The sequence below is a fragment of the Alligator mississippiensis genome, chromosome 12 (assembly GCF_030867095.1).
Source record: "Alligator mississippiensis isolate rAllMis1 chromosome 12, rAllMis1, whole genome shotgun sequence".
Lineage (NCBI taxonomy): Eukaryota > Metazoa > Chordata > Crocodylia > Alligatoridae > Alligator > Alligator mississippiensis.
Genome location: NC_081835.1, coordinates 56,645,147 through 56,663,445, shown reverse-complemented (window position 1 = coordinate 56,663,445; position 18,299 = coordinate 56,645,147). Strand labels below are relative to the sequence as shown.

At 40.3% G+C, this 18,299-nt stretch overlaps 1 protein-coding gene across 1 annotated transcript in view; it reads left to right on the top strand.

The window, feature by feature from the left end:
• Window positions 1-16,336, top strand: part of MEGF9 (multiple EGF like domains 9) — a 91,459-nt gene extending 75,123 nt beyond the window's left edge. The window contains exons 4-6 of the mRNA XM_019475824.2: window positions 3,877-4,020; window positions 5,899-6,171; window positions 10,662-16,336. Coding sequence (XP_019331369.2) covers window positions 3,877-4,020; window positions 5,899-6,171; window positions 10,662-11,116 — 872 coding nt within the window. The 3' untranslated portion in view covers window positions 11,117-16,336. The remainder of the gene's footprint in view (window positions 1-3,876; window positions 4,021-5,898; window positions 6,172-10,661) is intronic.
• Window positions 16,337-18,299: the final 1,963 nt, after the last annotated feature.

Below are 18,299 nucleotides of genomic sequence, written 5' to 3'. Positions count from 1 at the left end.
GTTTCTCTAGTCTCTCCTCATAGGGCTTGGCCTGCAAGCCCTTAACCATACGAGTGGCCCTTCTCTAGACCCTCTCCAGGTTATCCACATCCCTCTTGAATTGCGGCGCCCAGAATTGCACGCAGTACTCCAACTGCGGTCTGACCAGCGCCCGATAGAGGGGAAGTATCACCTCCTTGGTTCTGTTCGTCATGCATCTGCTGATGCATGATAAAGTGCCATTAGTTTTTCTGATGACTTCGTCACACTGCTGACTCATGTTCATCTTGGAGTCCACTAGGACTCCCAAGATCCCCTTCCACTTCCGTGCCACCAAGCAGGTCATTTCCTAGGCAGTAGGTATGCTGGACATTTTTCCTCCCTAGGTGCAGCACTTTGCATTTCTCCCTGTTGAATTGCATTCTGTTGTTTTCTGCCCACTTGTCTAACCTGTCCAGGTCTGCTTGTAGTTGTTCCCTGCCCTCCGGCGTGTCCACTTCTCCCCACAGTTTTGTGTCATCCACAAACTTGGACAGAGTACACTTCACTCCCTCGTCCAAGTCGCTGATGAAGACATTGAAGAGTATCGGTCCAAGGACCGAGCCCTGTGGGACCCCACTGCCCAAACCCTTCCAAGTTGATACCGACCCATCCACTACGACTCTCTGGGTACGACCCTCTAGTCAATTTGCCACCCACCGGACTCTGTAGTCATCCAAGTCACAGCCTCTTAACTTGTTCACCAGTATGGTGTGATGTTGGCTAGACTGCAGTGATGGTGTAAGCTGTGCTTTTGGACTGGAGACTTGTCATCTGTCTTTGGTTTCTGCTTGTTTAATTCATTATTCCTCCAGCCTCAGCTCCTTTATTTAGATCTTTAATTGAATTACATAGGATTTGATTTGATCCTCTTCGCATTGATGTCAATGAGAGCTTTGCCATTCACAGTAATGGCAGCAGTCCTCGGCTATTATTGTTATGCCCAGGTGTCCCCATTGGGAATCAGTGTGCCTTCTGTTCTACATACTGTGCAAACACAACAAAAACATAATGCCTGTCTTGAAGAGCTCACTCTTTTACTTGGTTTATCCAGAAACATGTTTAGTACAAGTGTTTGTTGCTTGCTGTGGATGGCCAGGATTGCCATAAGTAACATTATAAGAGCTGGGGATGGGAGGGGCAGGGGGAAATCGCTCTGTACTCATTTCCACCTATTATTGAATTTGCCTTATGTCTCGTGTGTTCACTTTCATTGAACATTCACACAACTATATTCCACATGCATAGATTTTCACATAGGACAGATCTGAATGTGCATAGAAAAAAAAAATTCCAGAAAAAAATGTCATACCAGAAATTCACATTGAAACAATATAACTTGTATGACCAATCTCAACTAAGTGACAGACCTGCAGGCTTCAGATTCAAACTTTCAATGATGAACTATAGAGTAAAATAAAATTTAACTGACTTTTGTGTAGGAGCTTAGAAACTGACAATAAGTCCAAGGAGTTTGCAGCTTGCTGGTGAATGTTAAAGGGCAGAATTGATCAAATAAATTATTTGTTAGCCATTATCTTCTCTACCCTCATATTTATTACTGTATTGTCTGCATAGTTGTGGCAAAGAAGCAGGGTCAGTATTGATAAATCATAAAATTAATTCAAACCAGGTAACACCATTGTGCCATTTGACAGGAACAAAATTAAAGGAAAACAGCAAGGGTAACAGCAGATATTAAAATGTAATTCTGTTTTGGTCTGACTCTGAGGAGCATTTACTCATATATTTAACCTTAATTTTCATTTAACTCACAAGATATGTTTGAAGTTAAGCATGCACTTAAGTATTTTCTGTAATTCCAGGCATATATGAGCTTTTTGAGAGAGCACTATTGGCTGTAAGATTGCATACAAAAAAACTGGGGGGGAGGAGGAGAAGGGGGTTAGACAGGTCCTTGACCTTGCTGTTGGGTCCAGTTCTGCAGAAGTGTCAAAGGTCTGTCTGTACAGATCATATTGCAGAATTGCAGCCAGGCTGTGTTATTGCTAATATGCCCTGTTGTGGAATACTAGAAAATGCATTTTCTTTTCCTTGCCTCTGCGTTTTAGTTGAAGCAGAATGAACCACAGACAGTAAACTAGACCTGATTTCTATCAAGTAATATATGCTGATAACTCTTGGTATAAACTAGTGCCTGCACTTTTCTTGACCTCTTACGTTAAAAAAAATGTATTCTTTGTCAATGTCAAGGTTTTATTTGCATTAATGCTGTGCTGTGGGCTCCCTCTGGTGGCTAACTGAACACCTACATACAGGTCTGTCAGGCCAGTGGTTTTCAACCTGTGGTCCACGGACCCCTAGAGATCTGCAGACTGTCTAAGGGGTCCGTGAAAGATGACTATGATCAATCAAAAGTATGTGAATACCCACACTTACAGTTCAAAGGGGTCCATACATCCATTCAAATCTTTTAGGGGTTTGCAAAGAAAAAAAGTTGAAAACCACTGTATTAGGCTTTGGTCTATTGAACAAGCAGTAGTTAGAGCAACATAAGTGGAAGTGGCTGTGTTACTTTGGACTAGTCACTTTGCCACCGTGCCTTATGTTATTCACCTCTAGAATAAGTGGAACAACATCTACCTAACTGGAGTGCTGAGAGGCTTAATTATGCCTGCCAGGCACTTTGAGAATGGAAAGTGTTGTTAATGATTAATGCTTTTCCACAGAGAAGAAAATGAAGCCTGATGAAAAACACACAGCATGCTTTATATGACTGAGCAGCCTACTGGTCCAGGACAGGGCAGGCATTTGGATATTGATAGACAAAGATGCTGAAAGTGGCTGCTGATGGAAGTTGGGTGTTGAACAGGCTACCCAGAAAAATGCAGTAATACCAGATTTATACTGGTGTAACTGAAAGCCTGAGCCTTAATGTTGACCAGGACGAACCACTTCTCAGAGTTGGTTTTCCATGATTCATTTAGTCCTTGACCTCTCTCTACTGAGGCAGCCAATAAAAGGTTTCATCCATGGTAAATAGTGATATGGTAATTTCCCCCATGAAGACCACTGGCCATGTACCTGCCATCAGAGAAGGATCAAATATTAAAGAGAAACTTGAAATATTGAATGGAGCAAACATCTTTAGTCATCACAGGAACTACCACCCCCTACCATATATGTAAATGAACTGTTTTTTAACAGCAGTAGCCAGCCAGTTATTCTTCTCCTTTTAACCTGAGGGACAGATGCAAGGAGAAATCAGACTTTCTTTGGGACTTTATCTGCAGAATCACCACTACACCAGGGAAGAAAGATGAAGATGAATGTGGTTTACCTGGGGTCAGACTTGCATGATGTTTAAACAACCTTGATGGATGGTATAAGGAACAATATTTTGTTTGAACTAGAATCTCAACATTGACTGACTCATGGATTTTACATGCTTGATTCATGTCAATATTTTTTTCCACCTACTAAAACACAAATAGCGTAGCTCAGTGAGTCTGCTCTTGTGTTTGTTTATGCTGTAAATACACTGCTCTGTGCCACTGTCATTTCTCATAAGGTTGCTTTTAGTTCTTTAAGAGACTTGTACATGGGTTTTAATCAAATAAGCTTCCTTCAAGTCACCTTCACCCTTGCTGCAATTACAAAGCTTGTTGAAGTACATGATTTTCCTGTTGCTGGATGACTTTTCAAAAGGGCTTGCATTTTTAGAGCTAGAGACATTTTTTTTCCCTGTGTTTGCAGTAATATCAAGGTAAAACTTACAAAAGTGTGTGTGTGTGTGTGTGTGTGTGTGTGTGTGTGTACATACATACACAATTCTTGCTAAAATTGTATGCTTCTGTTGTTAAATGACCTGTATATTTTTTGTGTTGATTTCTTTAGGTGCCTGTTTGAACTGCCAAGGAAATACGGAAGGAAGTCAGTGTGAAAAATGTAAGGTTGGCTTCTACAGAAGCACCCTCCCAGACCAGGAATGCCACCACTGCCCATGTTCAACTGTAGCATCTACTGGTAGCTGCCGAATAAGTAAGCCTATTTGTGCTAAGCTGGTTAGAACAACTTCTTCCTGTGTTTTTCATAACTAAACTTTTCTCAGAGTTGATCATCTTGGTATCTTAGTCTAGAAGCCTTACCTTAAGTCTTTTTCAGGGGAACTGAAGTGTATTACTGGAAGTGACACATGCCAGGAAGGGCCCAATATTTATTTAGAATATTTTATTAGTGTTTAGGAGGGCAACAGCACAGAGACCACTGGAAGGCTGCTCATTGCAGGAACTAGCTGTTTTGTGATGTGAACTTCATTGCAAAGCTCCTGGTAGCTTTCACTGATCTTTTAAAATGTATTTAAAGTTTTTCAGACAAGGTATTGATGCTGCAGGTAATTAGCCTGTGATACTGCCAAGGGATGAATTGTGCAGATAATGTGCAATGGGCGTCTGCAAATCTTAATTCCTTCTTGTATAGTAGATAAGTGGTGCAGAGGCCATATGTTGTCACTTTCTATAGGGGCTGAATTTCTCCCAAGTCATAGACAATGCAGCCTGCCACAGACATACTCTATTCTTTGGTGGGCTGTAGAGTTTGTGAAGATATCTATGCCTTAAAATTTCTGCAGTGGTGCTTTGACTGTTTAGCACTAGATGACCAGAAATGTAGCAAAGAATAAGTATGGGTGGTGGGATGAAATTAAGAAAGGATAAAATTAAGATGACAAATGTCCTGACATTGAGATATCTGGCTATGTAAGGACACTCCTAAAGGTAGTGATGGCAGGTTGGTTTATTTGGGGCTTTTAAAATTAATCTGACAAAAATGCTAGAAAACATAACATAGGGATCTGACTTGCAGTAAGCAAAGAGATGAACTATGGCCATTTTTCTCAGCTTTTTCAGGTTGGCAACCCATTACTTGAAGTTTAAAAATTGTACGAGTAAACAAATGGAGGAGTAATAAAGCTATGTAATTTATTTGTGTGTGTGTGTTTTGAGAGAAACAGAAAATATTCGACCTTGAAGGGTAATGCTATTCTGGGAATGGGGAACAAGATTTCCATTGCTTTAGATGATAATAAAATGGTCAGTGTCTCCTTGATTGCCTGTTGTCATCCTTTGTTAGGTTTAGATAATCTAAAAAGTTCTCATGCATCCCTAACTTTCATGGTATAATCTCAGTGTGCCATTTGTTTGTTGCAGTTGGTCACTCAAGACAAAAGCATCCTGTAGTAATGATCTTGATGTGGTCGGAAATAACAGTTCCATAGATATAGCCATGTTAGTCTGGAGCAGCGTTCCCTCTAAGTTGTGTGGCGTGCGTGGCCATGCAGGTGTGCTCATGCTGCATTGCCAGGTGCATGCCTAACAGCTCAGAGGGAACACTGGTCTGAAGTCAGGCAGAAAGCAGAGTAGAGATGCACCTTATAGACTAATGGAATCAGGGATGCATGAGCATCTGATGCAGTGAGCTGTTGTTCATGAAAGTGTATACATCTTTGATTCAGTTAGTCTGTAAGGTGCATCTCTACCCTACCTTCAGTTATACAGAAGTTACATTATACTGGTATAAAATGCTCCAGTGTAATTGTTGTTTTTGGGCCAGTGTAAGTGGAGCTAAGCTGTTGCAACTTAAACCATTGTAACTTTAAACTTGAAACAAGTTTAATCTCATATATACTATATATACTGTTATAGGAATAAATGTAACCTAACAGTTAAACAGCTGTTGTTTGCTTCAGAACTGAATGGCAGGTCCTCCCTCCTCTTTTAAAGCAGTTTAAAATTATGTCTATCTAGAGCCTCAGTTTGCCAGCAGTTTTTTTTTAATAGCAGTCGAAATATGTAGGATATGCAGGACTGAAAATAATAGCTTTCTTATTTAAGTTATTTGTATTTTCTCTTCTCTTTTTAGAACCTGGCCAGCATGTCCCAACATGTGACAAATGCAAAACTGGATACACTGGCCCAAACTGTAACCAGTGTGACAATGGCTATTACAATTCTGACAGTATCTGCATAAGATGCAAATGTAATGGGAATGTAGACCCAATTCAGTCACCCAGGATATGCATGCCAGAGACAGGGGAATGCATTGGCTGTCTATACCACACTGCTGGGTTTCATTGTGAGGAATGTCAGGAAGGTTATATCAAAGACCCTGAGGGAACCAACTGCACCAAGAAAGGTAAAATGTTCTCCTTATATCGGTGTCCATGTATATTGTGTGGATCATATGCTTACAAGCTCTGAGGGAGGGGAGGGGTATTTCTTGTATTTGTTTAAGGAGGGGTGTACAGTTGATGGAGGAAGCAGTAATTGAGTCATCCATGATGGACATGGGCACTCTTTCAAGATAGCAGCCAGAAGAGATTCTCAGGTGACCATTTCTGATGCTCTGTAAGTCTTGTTTTCAATTAGAGAAAGCATGTTTGACCATTGTCCACATTGAAATGAGCAGTGGTGATATTTCTGACATGCTGCCTTTGGCATTCTGGAAGTGGCTCTTACAGACAATTCCCTGTACATCTCAAGACAGTGTGTAGGGAAGAGATCTCTTAAGTGTCTTAGCACAGAAAAATATTATGTATGGGTGTTTCATAAAGGTAAAAAAAGCAACAGATTTATCTGGCTGGAGTTTGAAGGTCAGATTATCTAAATCTAGTGATTCTTTCTGGCCTAAAAATCTATGAATTGGAGATTAATTTGGGTTTTTCAGCAATTTTCTGCTCCTTGAATTGTGGCAGGAGATATTGTGAAATGCACTGAAACCAAAAGATTCTTTTCAGTGTACACAACTGAGCAAGTACATGGGTTTATGTAGCTGAGTGCAAACTCCATCACCCACTCCATACACACAAGCTGCTTTTCTCTGACTGTTCTCATTCAATAGCACTGCTTACATATGTACGGATTTGCAGGATCAGCCCCTTAAAAAAGCTTTTTACAATAACATTAACATTAATTTTTTTTTTTTTTTTTTTTTTTTAACAATAACATTTAGCACCTCAAAGTACTAAATGAGATATTAACCAACTACTTAAACAAGTTTGGGGGGGATTATCATCTTTATTTTGTGGACGCTAAAACTGAGGCACAAATCAATTAGCAATTTAGCCAGAGGGGCAGAGAAAATCATTGTCACTTGGGGTTTGGAATTGACCATTACATAATATCAAGGCTTTTTAGGAATTGTCTAGGTCATATACCCTCTCTGTGTATTGTATCTATGATTCTCAGGTACAAGTTGGTTGTGGTGCTTGAAGATGCCACTTTGTAAGAGTGCAGCCATGTGGTAGAAATGGCTTCTTCCACAGTGCTGCAGGAGTTGTTAGTACATTACTAAAAATTTTAATGTCTGTTTGCTTTAATTTAATATATCTCAGTCTCCACAGGGATATTAATAGCAATTTTACTTTAGTTCCCCCCACTACAACTCACTGGGTTCATCTACATATGCAGTTAATATGCTGCAATAAATTCTGGAGCTGTCTGAGCCAGAGTAAGCTGCTCCTAGATGCAGCATCTAAACATGCACCTGGAACAGCAGCAATTTGTGTCAGGGAGGAGCAGGCTCAGGCTAGCAGGGGGCATGAGGGGTCAGCCCCAGGCTCTGGATGGTGGTGTCAGATGGCAGAGGGGCTGGCAGGAGTCTAGCCCTCTGCCTACTGGGTGCAATGTGCAGCCATGGTCATGGTCCACATGTGCATTTGATTGTAGGTAAGTACTCCACCGTAAGGTAGCAGTGTCCCCGACACTACTATCTTACAGTGGAGTTAATTAGTTTACTGCGTCCTAATACTGGTGCACATTTAAATGGTGATGCTTTGTGGCAGAGCTAATTAGTCTACTCGGCAGTAAAGTACACGTGCAAATGCACCCAATGGTTTTGTATACAAGTGACTGGCATGACCTTGCTCCCCAGCATCTCATGTACTTGCACTTTCTTAAACATTTCCAATTACGCTTATCCTGCTACTTGAATGAGCTTTGCAATTATGCTGATTTCCAACATAGGAAAGCTTCCCCTCCTGCTTCATAGGGATGAGGCCAAGTGATTATTCTGCTGTCCTGTTTCATTGAGACCTATCCTCCCTTTCATGTTAATAACTAAGAAAACATGCAGTTTCTTTTTCTTTCTTTCCTTCATGCCCGCCCCCCCCCCCCCCCCCCTTAAAGCAGTGCATAGGAGGTACTGTGTTTTATCTGATTGATTTGGAGCCAAGGTTTTCAAAAGTAAACTTTAATTTGGATTCCTCAGTTGTTGTCTAACTTGAAGCAATTTAAAGGGCTCTAGTTTTCAGAGGGCAGGTACTCAGTGGTATATGATAGCCAGGATCCTTTAAGGAATCTCGAGTTGGCCAGTTTTGAAAAACTAATTTTTTATTACTGTTTATATACCATAACTTGGACACGGGCAGATTTACTGTAGGATTCCTCAAGCACTAGGATACAGCCTGGTATTTTGTGGGCCCTCAAAAACTCATGGGCTGAAGCACCAAGACAAGTGATGTAAGAGCAGTAGCTGACACCAAAGACTTGTCTGAGCAATGCTGGCCTCCATCAGATAGCAAATGGGCACAGGGCTCTAAGCAACTTGGCACAAAGACTGACATCTGAGTAAAGTTCTAGTGGAGCTGGCCCTGACTACTACAGTGAAGTACTACTGTTTCCATTAGCTTAGAGTTCAAGGCTCCAGTCCAGCATAATTAATTTTGCTAGGAATTTTGCCAGTGGCCTCAGTGGGAGCAAGATTAGTACCTGAGATTTTAACTGCTTCTAAAACCAAGAATGTACATTATCCAACTGGTGCATGCGATTATGTGTGTTAGCCATAGTTCACAACAATATATTGCCATCAGAATCCCGGGGTTTCCAAGGCAGGTCTCCCATATAAATCCTAGCCAGGCCCAGCGCTGCTTAGTTTTTGAGACTAGATGAGAACAGGAGCATTTAGTGGGCTTGGCCATCCCAATCCTCTGCCTAGGTGTAAAATATACTGATTAGCATCACTCCACTTATAAATCCATCCATCCTTGGTTTAAGATTGGTACCATCCCATTGCTAGCAGTTGGGGCTTGCTTGAGAAGTCATGGTAATCATAATTCTGATTGCCTGTAGTGAATACAGCTCTATCGGGAATTAGCTTACCAAAACTGATTTCCCTCCTCTGTCCCTATTAGCAGGTGTTTTCTCCAGAAAAGCCAAATCCATACAGCGAGGCACCATCATCAGTAATTGATTCAGCTGTGAGTGGATTTAAAATGAAGGCAGAGCTTTTAAAGCACAAGATGGCAGAATGAGAGTAGGGCAAAATAGAAAGGAGATGTAATGAGGCCTTTAAAGCGAGCTGCATTGAATGTGTATTGTCTGAAAGCACACGTTTAACCTGAATGTTCCTACTTCTAGAACATGACAATCTAAAATATCCTGTTATTCCTATCATACTATTCACATATCTGAAAACATTCAGGACCTTATGTTGCTCTGAGGCCAAGAACTTGGGAAGATCGAAAAGGAGATTGGATATTTTAAATGGAGAGCAAGAATAACTAGGGTTATAATAGTTCCTACAGAAGTGTTAGAAGGAGTAGAAAATCTTATGCTCCAAAGCTTAAGCCTCCATAAGTATTAGAAGCTAAGGGGACACTCCCCATGGAGGTCAGATTTCCCCATTATATACCTATGAGAGGGTGTTCTTGTACCTTCCCCCAAAGCCTCTTGTGCTGGCTAGTGTTGAAGATAAGTTGCTGGATGAGGTGGCCTCATCCACTGACAAATCCTGTGTTCCTGTGTTTTGCCTGTTAGCCTGTGCCATAAACTGAACCTGAAACAAGGTGCAAACGATTGTCATACTGCTTAAAGACTATTACATCATCCACATGCTTTCTTATTTCTAAATGTTACTGAGCCACATCATACTCTCTGTTGTGCATGTATATTTAATTGGTTTCAGTGAGGTTTGTTTGTAGATTCATGTGAAGGCAATTTAGAATTGTGCCTTTTTACATAGAGAAGTGTCACTTTAGAAACATTTAATGATAGAGCATTAAGGCTTTGTTGTTTTATCTTGGCTTTTGTTCCTTTTGCTCAGCTGAGCTGGAAGCAAACCTGAAGTGTGAATGTATATAGTAAAATGGTAGTGCAAAAATGTGCAAATCATTGTCCTTAGATTTAACCCTCCCAGCTTGATTCTACAGCTTTTAACACGGGGCATATTAAATTCTGGCTTCACTGAAGTCAGTGGCAAAACTCTTTGACTTCAGTGGAACCACGGTTCCTACTCAGGAATATTTGACATGCTTTGTATTCATCTTGAGTGATTGAGTGTAAGGAGCCAGATTTTTCTAAATCTCTGCACACTCAATCATAAACAGATTTTCAGAACAGCTCAGCCCCCTTTTTGGCCTGTAAATTAGGTTTGCAAAAGCATTCCACTCCCACTGAAGGGAACTTGGTGTCCAATGGTCATGCAACATGTCATACTGTTTTTAAAACCTGGCCATTCATTTTGATGCATAAAAGGAATGTTCTAAAGTTTACATTTCCGAGCTTGTTGCCTTTGTAATAACTGTTATGAACAGGGCAAGGTATTGATTGCGTTGTTGGGTTTTGCTGATCTCTGATTATGGCTTCTCATATATTTTACTACATTTGTATTTTTATTTTGATTTCTAGAAACCTTTCCTGGCCCAGAAGCTACAGAGTTCATAACTTTTGCTCCAAGCACCAGCAAGGCAACCTCGTTTTCAACTACAGTGACGAACAGTACATTACCACCACCGACTGTGCAGACTGTATTTCCTATAAGCTCCTCTGACAATAGTACATCTGCTTTTGCAGATGTCTCTTGGACTCAATTTAACATAATTATTTTGACGGTGATTATCATTGTTGTGGTCCTACTAATGGGCTTTGTGGGTGCTGTCTATATGTATCGTGAATATCAAAACAGAAAACTTAATGCTCCTTTTTGGACCATTGAACTAAAGGAGGACAACATCAGTTTTAGCAGCTACCATGACAGTATACCCAATGCTGATGTTTCGGGGTTATTGGAAGACGATGGAAATGAAGTGGCGCCTAATGGACAGCTGACGCTGACAACTCCCATGCATAACTATAAGGCATAAAGGAAGAGTTTATCCAGCTATTCCAAAATTAGCTTAAAAAAAGGACTCTGCTCATTTAAAGAGTATCAGAATCTGTGCCAAGGTTTCAAGCAAAGGAATTTGCTACCCAGATATTTTTTTATGTTGGGCATGGCGTAGCTTGCTGGTGAACAGGAAGGGTGTGCAGTGCATCAGGTTTTCAGGTAACATAATGAATGCATTCAGTGTGTCATTACCCATGAAGATCCATAGACTTCACTGTTGATAAAGACTTTACATAAAATAATGCCGATCTTAAAATATATTTTTGTATGAAGAGTTGGTAGGGCTATAGCAAGCAGTACCCTGTGATTAATCAAAAGTTACTTTGACCTCCAGCCAAGCTAATGCTTATACGTGTGTCCAATATTTTGAAAAGTAGCCTGTGAATGAACGGTAGATTTTCAGGAAATAGACTTTTCTAAAAGCTTCATATTATTTCCTTACATAAATTTGATTTAAAGAAAGGGGAAATCTCATTCACTTCACCATAGTACTAAGAGACATTTAAATAAGTCACTGTTACACACAGTAAAACCACCCCTTTAAGTTTCCCATAGATTTTGGGGAGCAGAAAAGAAATCAAATATAAAAATATCTGTTGGGGGAGATAACTCATTTCCCTTATGTAAGGTGACAAGACTATTAAAATACAGGAATCCATTTTTATAGAAGGAGTTAATGAACTTGTATACATATTGTACAAGGGAAGACAACCAGACATCTCAGGGTTGCCCTGTAAAAATACAAGCTAGGCTTACTATCTTACCCTGACAGAAATGGTGTGTTCTGTATATAGAATGTAATATAACTTCTTGGCATTGTATTTGTAACTATTTGTAAAAAAAAAAAAAAAAAGAAAAAAAAAAGGGAAAAACCATAAGTCATATTTTATCATCTAGATTTTATCTGTACAGCAGTTAGTGGCATTGTAAAAAAAAAAAAAAGAGGATTGTTTAAAATACTGTAAATTAGACGGCAATATTGCTGGAGCTGGGACTCTGGCAAACATCCATCATTTAAAGTTCCTCTTCTGATATCACTGAAATTTTTTTAAGAAGCTGAGTGTTTCCTCCTTGTTTCTGCAACTGTCAACCTCTCTGTTCCTTTATCCATGTTGACCCTAGTAAATACCCAGTGATGTCGTGAACAGACATCTGAAGGGCCAGTGATCAGGGTTGCTTTGAAATCTCCCCACAAAATGCAAATGTATCAACAATGTTATTTAGAGACTGATCCTATCAGACTTAACAAGAGCTGTCAGCATTCACAGGAGTAGTCTGATTGAAGTCATGAGCCTACTTGGGCAAGTAAGGACTGCTTACGTGATTATGAGTAAAATTGCCAATAGTGCTGCATATTGGCCTATCTCTGCTTCTCTTGATGACAGTAGCAAAATTTCCCTCGTCTTCAGTGGAACCAGGATTTCATGCAAAGTATCTACAGGATCAGGTCCCTGGTTTCAAAATTCTAGATAAAATAATAAGTGACGTGGATACTGTCAAGTAATTGATTTCTGAAAGTTCACGTAGCATAAAGTTGTACACTGGACAAGTGGGGACTCTACTTATTGTTAAGAAACAAGGGACAACTGGTTATGCAGAATCCTACCATTTTTATATAGAGGCAGACTGGCTTTTAACAAGGGGGAGTACAAGTTAATGAGCACTCTGTCCTTGTCAAATGGAAAGAGCTGTATAGCAAGGTTGTGTTGTTGTTCCTCCACTCTGAGGTATAGGTCTGAATGCAGGGTGCACCGTGGTTGATTGAATGTACACCGACATAGACTGCTACAGTTAGCAGTCTTCCTGGGTGCTGAGTGCAGGTTGAAACATCCAAGAGCACGTGCAGTCCTTGTACAGCTCCGTTTCCTAACACCTGGGAGAAGGCAGTGCTATACCAGGTGCAAAGAACTAGACCTTCACTGGGGCATTTCATTTGCACCTGTACAGTGCAATAAACAGTGCTGTGGAGAACTTCAGCTTTGCCTTTCCCTTTTTTCAGTGCTGCCATTTGGCATGTAATCTTTATTAGGTGCCAGATCCAGTCTCTTTGCTTTATTCCTATCACTGCACTGAGTGCATCTTTGCACCCAATCCAGTTCCCGTTAAAGCCAGTGGAAAGCCTCCTGAAATCCTCCTGCTGACTTGAATGAGGTTTGAATGAAACCTTTTGTTTGATCTCTTCTGAGCAGGGCAATTAATTCCTGTCCTATGTGTTAATTAAGTGAACTTCTAGCAACCTCAGGGATAAAGTCTGTAATGCAGCCATGCCAGGGCTTTGCCAGTTCATAATAACTCCAGTGATAAACAAGGAAGTTAGCAAAGCAGAGCAATAGCTGCATCAATAAAAACAAAGGCAGAAATAAATATTTCTTATGTGACAGGAGGGAAAAGTAATGTAGAAAGATATTATTTATTTGCATTCCAGAAGTACTGGGAGGCCTAACTCTGGCTTGGGAATGGCATCCTGCTAGGTGCTGTACATAGTTATAATAATAATGTGCAGTCCCTGTATCAAAGAGCTTATCTTCTAATTTAAGAAGATGTGATGGACTGTGTATGGGCCTCATCCAGAGGCAATGAAGCCAATGAAAAGAGGTACATTGCCTGCATTGAACTTGAGGTCAGTTCCCAAGTCTGCAGCTGACTGGATACAAGTCATTCAAAAAGGTTTGAGTTTTAGTTGGAAGATAGAAAAAGAAAGAAAATCTGGATATTACCAAGCCTTTATCATACACCAGGCTTTAAAGGACAGTTTTATTAAAGTAGAGAAAATAGGATCATCTGGACATAACTACTTGACAGTGCTCATTTTTATATGCGTATTCCCTGATGTTTATACATGCTGGGAAGAGATGACTTTTCATAAATGATTTCAGTGGCAGTGTGTTAGCATCTGGGCCTAGTTCTATAGAGCAATAAAAGCAACAGGCAAAGTGAAGGAAAGATTGTCCACTTGAGCATGTCAGAATTATTTTCTTCTTTTATTTGTGGGGTTGAGGTGAATTAGCAGATATATTCTTTGAAAGAAAACATTTCTTCATGGATCTTTGGAAAGACTGCAGGCTAGCTAAGATAACAGGGTTTGGCCAGTTTAATTTGGACTTCAGGTCCTGGCTTTTTTGATTCTCTTACATTACAGTCTGTGACTGGTTGCAGGATTTGGTTTTGAGTTTTGGTGCTGAGCTCCCTTACCTCTCACCTAAAAAAAAAAAAAAAAAAAAGTGTGGGGGGACAGGACAACCTATTTGAATGGGCGGTTTTGATATTGGCCCCATTGTAGCTGAAAAAACCCCCATGAAAAATAATATTAAAGCACTGAATATTAGCCCAGCTCTGAAGTGGTGAAGATGTCAGTCTGTTTTACACATTGTCATACAACAATATGATGTTGTGGGTATTTTGCTGACAGCAAATGGTTCTGGAGAGAGAGGTCTAGGAGACCATCCTGTGGGTCTGACATGAAGCCCAGAGAAATTAATTTGTCTTTTCTTTGGGCTTTAGTTGCATAAGTTTTTAAAACTTGACTGACCTGTTTTGGAGAAACTCTGAGGTATGGTATGCTTTGTTTGGACACTAACTTCTGATTAGCAGAGAATGAAAACATCAGAGGGACACAAGGGATGATGCATCTAACATGAAAAAACGATTCAGCAGAAGAAACAAAATCAGTTGCACCCAGTCAGGTCCCTTGTTTAGAGGAATAAGATTCAACAGAAACTTTCCAGCTTTGTGTTCAACCTCATCCTATGATCCACAAGTGTGAAACCTGACCCCTTTCCTCCAACACCCACATAGCCATCCACCTGAGCACCTGTATAATAGAAGGAAGAAGCTAAGTGAGATCCATCTCTCAGCCAGGTTGGACTGCACTGTGTTGTAGTGCATTGCCAGAGAATTTTTATGGGCAAGTATGTCATCCTACCAAAGACCTTGGCTTTTCCAGCAGTACTCCTTCTACATTCAGATGCTTATATTATAACTTGCCATGAAACTTCTGTAATGTTGAGGTTTGCCCTCTGGCAGATTTGAGAATGAGAATAACCAGTTAAATAGGATGTAGACTGCAGAGGTTCATCAGGCCCAATGCAGAAAATCATCAGGTCAGAGAAGGGGTGTCAGGCTGAGGTGTCAGGACTGTTGCACATATATTGGTGGGGTCCATCATGTGCCAATTCCCAGCAGACAAGTAGTACATCAGTCTTGCAGGACAATGGTTGTTGGTTTTGGGCAAGGAAGTGGGTGGCATGGTGCAGTAGCTATGTGTTCATGGAGTAGATGGAGTAATAGGGGGACATGGTAGTCTAGAGAAGTATGATGGTGAGACACTTATGGCTTTCGCTCCTACTGGCCATAATCCCAAACCCATGTCGTGGGGAGGTGAGAACCATGTTGGCACATAGCCTAGCTGGTCTGGGTGAAGCAAATGAAATCCTGTAGTAAAACACTTGAAGCCCTCATGTAAGGGGATGGATAAAAAAATAGTCAACCATGTATAAAATGAACAGGGGCAGCCTGGCTGGGTCAAAAGCTAGGGATGTTACTCTACAAGCACAGGATGCACCAAATGTGGAAAAGTATAATTAGCTAATGTGAATATAAGGTCTTAACTCTTACCAAATCACCATAGCTAGAAAAAAACTGCATGATGTTTTAGCCTCGGGGACTGTCATGAAAAGTCACTTACTGAGACAGTCATTCTCTTGGACCAGGCAAAACACACTCAGGCCAGCAGAAACTATTTATGAGCCCGGATGGCATGTTTTCAGCATTCTACCGCATTTTGGGCCAGTTGATCCCTTGCTGTACAGCATTTTTATTCCAAATATTACATGCAATATAAATGATGCAATATGTGGCAGAAAATATGTACAGCTTGTTTTAACAACAAAAACTGAAGAATGAAGCCTAAAACATTTTTAAAAATAAAATTGTAAAATTAGCTCTCGAGGGACTCTGCTATTTAGGTGTGAGGTGGAATTTTAATAAGGAAAATGTGGGCCTAAAACATTTAACATCATGCTTGCTCCCAACTAAAACTCATCAGCCTTATCGCACATCCCAAAAAAAGGTGTTTCTTACGCATACGCTAAGCTTACAAATGCATTTCTAAAAAAAAGTGTATGATTTGAATATATGTCAGAATTTATACAGAAGAATGTTATTTAAAAATGAATAAATGTATATAATTTGTACCTATGCTGCTAGTGCTTTTGCTTTGGTTTTTGTCCATTTAAGTCAAATGGGACTCTTTCCATTTACTTCACTCAGAGCTGGGTTGGCCAGAGGAGGGAGGACTTACTCCACTTGTGTCAATAGAGTTATTCCTGCTCTACACCAGTGTACGAGGTGAAATCATTGTGGCCCTAAAACTGTTTGCTAATGTCATTTGCTAACACACCTGCTGTTTTATGCCAGATAACCACCTGAAAAATCAAGCCATGAGAAATCTTTTGAACACTTAGTATTAACTAGCTTGGGCTTCTAGCTAATTTTGTTCACATATGCTTGCTTTTCAATTCAGTGGCTGTGTCTACCTGAGATGCTACTGCGCAGTAGCAGGGGGGCACTAATTGTGATGCATGATGCTACCGCGCAGTAGCGTCAGAAAGCTGTGCAGGGATGCTACTACACAGTAACTCCAGTTACTGCACAGTCATTTAGTACTTGGTTGTGCAGTAACAACTGTGCAGTCGGCTGCTTGTACAGACATGGCCAGTGTCAATAAATTTGTTCTATTAGAGTGATATAATATGTATACAGGTTTATTTTGGCTTGGAAAGTACCAAGTCTTTTAAAAAAATGAAAACAACAAGAAAAAGACTAGAAATTAGCAAAGAGCAATTTTATCACATGTTTTTCCACATCCTCATTATGATCGACAAAGAAAATTTGAGGGGATCAAGTTCTCTGTAATCTATATTTGAGGCTTTGTTCATTTTAGAGTAGGTGTTTATATGTGCAAAAGAAATCTTCAGCTCTTTGCCTCCAGAACCCTAACCTTTCTTTCTTGTCAGTGTTAGGAAATCAAGCCTTTTTTTTCCATACAAAAGTAAATAAATGATAACACTTGTCTTTGTCATTGAATGTTACCTTCAGCTCCTACTGTCCAGTTCTATAAAGCCTTTATGCAAAGGGGTGGGATGATAGGAATTAAGCAGGTTCTTAAAATCGGACACAAGTTTAAGTGTCTTACTGAACTGGGGCTTATGTAATGAAGAGCCTGAGTCTCTGTATCTCAGTTTTCATCCTAGTCTTCCATGTAGGAGTAGGACAGATAATAGAGTTTTTCAATACAAATTGCTGCTACAAGGATTTAGTATAATCTCCTAACATGTACTGCTAATTAAGATAAGGCTAAACAATGCTAATCTGATTAGCGGAGGGCAAGTTGTTAACTACTTCAAAATGATAATTTTTTCCCCCCCCTTTACAACTCCATGGTGTTACCGCAGATTTTGTAATGCAGACATCCCAGTTACCATCATAGCTCTTATTGATCCATTTGATCGAATGCATCTTTTTGTTTGATCCAAAGGGGTTATCTCATTGTAAAATGCACATCCACCTCCATTTAGGGCAGTGCCTTTCTTAACAGTGGGCCTGTTGATTTCAGTTCAATAGCAGGGGACAGCATGTGTTGAGAGATGTTGCAGGGCGTATGCTATACTGGCTTATATCATTTAGGTAGTAAATGCTCTGCCTAGTGGCTCTGTGGCTGGCTGTCGCTACTTTAATGCCACATGACAAATATTGTACACCGTAGTTCCTTATTGTTTATGAACCATTGGGTCATGTTGGGCATCAAGATGAATGTTACTCTCTGTGACCGATCACCTTAAGAAGAAAAACAATTTCTACTGATTAGCTGATTAGTCTGGCTACCATTTAGCAGATGCAGTTTTAAAACTACCAATCAGTCCAGAAAGACTGAGACGATCAGGTCCCGTCAATACCACGAACTCTCACTAAGACTCAGACTCCAGTTGCATAGCCTTAGAAATTTCCACCTGTTCCCGGCTAAGAGATTAAGTGTTTTTACTAGTCATTACCAGGCATTTTCCATTTGGTCTGTGTTACTGTAACCCCGGCTCCATTTTGAATTTTGTACACATACCGCAGAATGAAAGGTAAGATCAAGGTAGGAAGGAGAAGCCTACAGC